The 5,000-nt window shown below is 50.1% G+C and overlaps 1 protein-coding gene across 1 annotated transcript in view; it reads right to left on the minus strand.

Moving 5' to 3' along the window:
- LOC310964020 (phosphatidylinositol 4,5-bisphosphate 3-kinase catalytic subunit alpha isoform) overlaps positions 1-5,000 on the minus strand; it is a gene marked incomplete at both ends in the record, with an annotated part of 43,663 nt that overhangs the window by 18,865 nt on the left and 19,798 nt on the right. Inside the window, 3 exons of the mRNA XM_083936992.1 lie at positions 614-717; positions 986-1,150; positions 4,168-4,249. Coding sequence (XP_083793118.1) covers positions 614-717; positions 986-1,150; positions 4,168-4,249 — 351 coding nt within the window. The remainder of the gene's footprint in view (positions 1-613; positions 718-985; positions 1,151-4,167; positions 4,250-5,000) is intronic.

Genomic DNA, 5,000 nt, shown 5'->3' on the forward strand with positions numbered 1-5,000 from the left:
CTAAAGTGTCCTCTAGGAGCATAAACGTGTGCTAAAGTGTCCTCTAGGAGCATTAACGTGTGTTAAAGTGTCCTCTAGGAGCATAAACGTGTGTTAAAGTGTCCTCTAGGAGCATAAACGTGTGTTAAAGTGTCCTCTAGGAGCATAAACGTGTGTTAAAGTGTCCTCTAGGAGCATAAACGTGTGCTAAAGTGTCCTCTAGGAGCATAAATGTGTGCTAAAGTGTCCTCTAGGAGCATAAACGTGTGTTAAAGTGTCCTCTAGGAGCATAAACGTGTGCTAAAGTGTCCTCTAGGAGCATTAACGTGTGTTAAAGTGTCCTCTAGGAGCATAAACGTGTGTTAAAGTGTCCTCTAGGAGCATAAACGTGTGTTAAAGTGTCCTCTAGGAGCATAAACGTGTGCTAAAGTGTCCTCTAGGAGCATAAACGTGTGTTAAAGTGTCCTCTAGGAGCATAAACGTGTGTTAAAGTGTCCTCTAGGAGCATAAACGTGTGTTAAAGTGTCCTCTAGGAGCATAAACGTGTGTTAAAGTGTCCTCTAGGAGCATAAACGTGTGCTAAAGTGTCCTCTAGGAGCATAAACTTTCTCCGTGCACAGGTGGTGTGACTCACTTGAGATGCCAGAAGAAGAAGTGTCCTATCCTCTGATTGGTCAGAGCTTTCTTGATCAGGAAGCGAGCGAGAGGATTGTCGAGGTACATCTCGTACTTTAACACCTGCAGACACACAAACACACAAACACAGTCGGCTTCATCAGCATCGCCTCACACTTTAGACAAAGAGCCTCCGTCCGTCACACTTTGACTCCGCCTCATTTCCTCTGACCAAAAAAGGGCGTGTATGTGACGTTGGGGGGAGGGGGAACGGGAACAGGGTTTTTCAGAGGGAGCACAGACGGAGAAAATCCAAGAGTGATTCAAAGCTCAAAAGCTCCAGCACCAGGAAGCGAGAGAGGACCGTCGGGAGGCGAGGCTGTGGACGCACCTGCACCAGCTGCAGCAGGTACTGGGACAGCTTGTCGTCGCTCAGGCCCTGCACCAGGCAGCGCAGAGCGAACGCTCGCACCAGCGGGTCCGGGAAGTTACAGTCCAACAGCTCCAGAGCAGATTCAGGCTCCATCAGAGGCCACTCCTTCAGCAGACAGTACATCTGAGGAGGAGACGGAGTCAGAGTCAGAGTCAGAGTCAGAGTCAGAGACAGAGACAGAGTCAGAGACAGAGTCAGAGACAGAGACAGAGACAGAGTCAGAGTCAGAGACAGAGTCAGAGACAGAGACAGAGTCAGAGACAGAGTCAGAGACAGAGACAGAGTCAGAGTCAGAGACAGAGTCAGAGTCAGAGACAGAGACAGAGACAGAGACAGAGTCAGAGTCAGAGACAGAGACAGAGTCAGAGTCAGAGACAGAGACAGAGTCAGAGTCAGAGACAGAGTCAGAGTCAGAGTCAGAGACAGAGTCAGAGTCAGAGTCAGAGACAGAGACAGAGTCAGAGTCAGAGACAGAGACAGAGACAGAGACAGAGTCAGAGTCAGAGACAGAGACAGAGTCAGAGTCAGAGTCAGAGTCAGAGACAGAGACAGAGTCAGAGACAGAGACAGAGTCAGAGACAGAGACAGAGTCAGAGACAGAGTCAGAGTCAGAGACAGAGACAGAGTCAGAGTCAGAGTCAGAGTCAGAGACAGAGTCAGAGACAGAGACAGAGACAGAGTCAGAGACAGAGTCAGAGACAGAGTCAGAGTCAGAGTCAGAGACAGAGACAGAGACAGAGTCAGAGTCAGAGACAGAGACAGAGTCAGAGTCAGAGTCAGAGACAGAGACAGAGACAGAGTCAGAGTCAGAGACAGAGTCAGAGTCAGAGTCAGAGACAGAGACAGAGACAGAGACAGAGTCAGAGACAGAGTCAGAGTCAGAGACAGAGTCAGAGTCAGAGACAGAGACAGAGACAGAGTCAGAGACAGAGACAGAGACAGAGTCAGAGACAGAGTCAGAGTCAGAGACAGAGTCAGAGTCAGAGACAGAGTCAGAGTCAGAGTCAGAGTCAGAGACAGAGTCAGAGACAGAGACAGAGACAGAGTCAGAGACAGAGTCAGAGACAGAGACAGAGACAGAGTCAGAGTCAGAGACAGAGTCAGAGTCAGAGTCAGAGTCAGAGACAGAGTCAGAGACAGAGACAGAGACAGAGACAGAGACAGAGTCAGAGACAGAGACAGAGACAGAGTCAGAGTCAGAGACAGAGACAGAGTCAGAGACAGAGTCAGAGTCAGAGACAGAGACAGAGTCAGAGACAGAGTCAGAGACAGAGTCAGAGTCAGAGTCAGAGTCAGAGACAGAGTCAGAGACAGAGACAGAGTCAGAGACAGAGTCAGAGACAGAGTCAGAGACAGAGACAGAGACAGAGTCAGAGACAGAGTCAGAGTCAGAGACAGAGTCAGAGACAGAGACAGAGTCAGAGTCAGAGTCAGAGTCAGAGACAGAGACAGAGACAGAGTCAGAGACAGAGTCAGAGTCAGAGTCAGAGTCAGAGACAGAGACAGAGTCAGAGACAGAGACAGAGTCAGAGACAGAGTCAGAGACAGAGACAGAGACAGAGTCAGAGACAGAGTCAGAGACAGAGTCAGAGACAGAGACAGAGACAGAGACAGAGTCAGAGACAGAGACAGAGTCAGAGTCAGAGACAGAGTCAGAGACAGAGACAGAGACAGAGTCAGAGACAGAGTCAGAGACAGAGACAGAGTCAGAGACAGAGACAGAGTCAGAGTCAGAGTCAGAGACAGAGACAGAGACAGAGACAGAGTCAGAGACAGAGACAGAGACAGAGTCAGAGACAGAGACAGAGTCAGAGTCAGAGACAGAGACAGAGTCAGAGACAGAGACAGAGTCAGAGTCAGAGACAGAGACAGAGACAGAGACAGAGTCAGAGACAGAGTCAGAGACAGAGTCAGAGTCAGAGTCAGAGACAGAGTCAGAGACAGAGTCAGAGACAGAGACAGAGACAGAGTCAGAGTCAGAGTCAGAGTCAGAGACAGAGTCAGAGACAGAGACAGAGTCAGAGACAGAGACAGAGACAGAGACAGAGACAGAGTCAGAGACAGAGTCAGAGACAGAGACAGAGTCAGAGACAGAGACAGAGACAGAGTCAGAGTCAGAGACAGAGTCAGAGACAGAGACAGAGACAGAGACAGAGTCAGAGTCAGAGACAGAGACAGAGTCAGAGTCAGAGACAGAGACAGAGACAGAGACAGAGACAGAGTCAGAGACAGAGTCAGAGTCAGAGTCAGAGTCAGAGTCAGAGACAGAGACAGAGTCAGAGACAGAGACAGAGTCAGAGACAGAGTCAGAGTCAGAGTCAGAGACAGAGTCAGAGACAGAGTCAGAGTCAGAGACAGAGACAGAGTCAGAGTCAGAGTCAGAGTCAGAGACAGAGTCAGAGACAGAGACAGAGTCAGAGACAGAGACAGAGTCAGAGACAGAGTCAGAGTCAGAGTCAGAGACAGAGACAGAGACAGAGTCAGAGTCAGAGTCAGAGACAGAGACAGAGACAGAGTCAGAGTCAGAGACAGAGTCAGAGACAGAGACAGAGACAGAGTCAGAGACAGAGTCAGAGACAGAGTCAGAGTCAGAGACAGAGTCAGAGACAGAGTCAGAGACAGAGACAGAGACAGAGACAGAGTCAGAGACAGAGACAGAGTCAGAGTCAGAGTCAGAGACAGAGACAGAGACAGAGTCAGAGACAGAGTCAGAGTCAGAGTCAGAGACAGAGTCAGAGTCAGAGTCAGAGTCAGAGTCAGAGACAGAGACAGAGACAGAGACAGAGTCAGAGTCAGAGACAGAGTCAGAGTCAGAGACAGAGACAGAGTCAGAGTCAGAGACAGAGTCAGAGACAGAGACAGAGTCAGAGACAGAGTCAGAGTCAGAGACATCAGGAGTAAAGAAACCTGGGAGTGTGTGAGAACCATACACTCTGATCTGCTCCAGCGTTGTGTTTGCGTGTAAAGGTAAAAACTGAGGGGGCGGGACACGTGTCCCATCTATGACACGGAGTGGGCGGGACACGTGCCCAATCCATGACCACGGAGTGGGCGGGACACGTGTCCCTCCTCGACCACGGAGGGGGCGGGACACGTGTCCTCCATCTTTATGGCGGTCTGCGGGGAGAGTGTGGTTTTACCTGAGACACTTCATCTCTGGAGTTCCATTTGACGGACAGAAGCAGCTTCGGAAGAGACTCTGGGATGTTTACACAGTAACGTCTGCAGAGAGAGAGACAGGTAGAAGAGAGAGAGACAGGTAGAAGAGAGAGAGACAGGTAGAAGAGAGAGAGACGGGTAGAAGAGAGAGAGACGGGTAGAAGAGAGAGAGACAGGTAGAAGAGAGAGAGACAGGTAGAAGAGAGAGAGACGGGTAGAAGAGAGAGAGACAGGTAGAAGAGAGAGAGACAGGTAGAAGAGAGAGAGACGGGTAGAAGAGAGAGAGACAGGTAGAAGAGAGAGAGACAGGTAGACGAGAGAGAGACAGGTAGAAGAGAGAGAGACGGGTAGAAGAGAGAGAGACGGGTAGAAGAGAGAGAGACAGGTAGAAGAGAGAGAGACAGGTAGAAGAGAGAGAGACGGGTAGAAGAGAGAGAGACGGGTAGAAGAGAGAGAGACAGGTAGAAGAGAGAGAGACAGGTAGAAGAGAGAGAGACGGGTAGAAGAGAGAGAGACAGGTAGAAGAGAGAGAGACAGGTAGAAGAGAGAGAGACGGGTAGAAGAGAGAGAGACAGGTAGAAGAGAGAGAGACAGGTAGAAGAGAGAGAGACAGGTAGAAGAGAGAGAGACGGGTAGAAGAGAGAGAGACGGGTAGAAGAGAGAGAGACAGGTAGAAGAGAGAGAGACAGGTAGAAGAGAGAGAGACAGGTAGAAGAGAGAGAGACGGGTAGAAGAGAGAGAGACGGGTAGAAGAGAGAGAGACAGGTAGAAGAGAGAGAGACGGGTAGAAGAGAGAGAGACAGGTAGAAGAGAG

Source organism: Echiichthys vipera, assembly GCF_963691815.1.
Source record: "Echiichthys vipera genome assembly, chromosome: 22".
NCBI classification, from domain to species: domain Eukaryota; kingdom Metazoa; phylum Chordata; class Actinopteri; order Perciformes; family Trachinidae; genus Echiichthys; species Echiichthys vipera.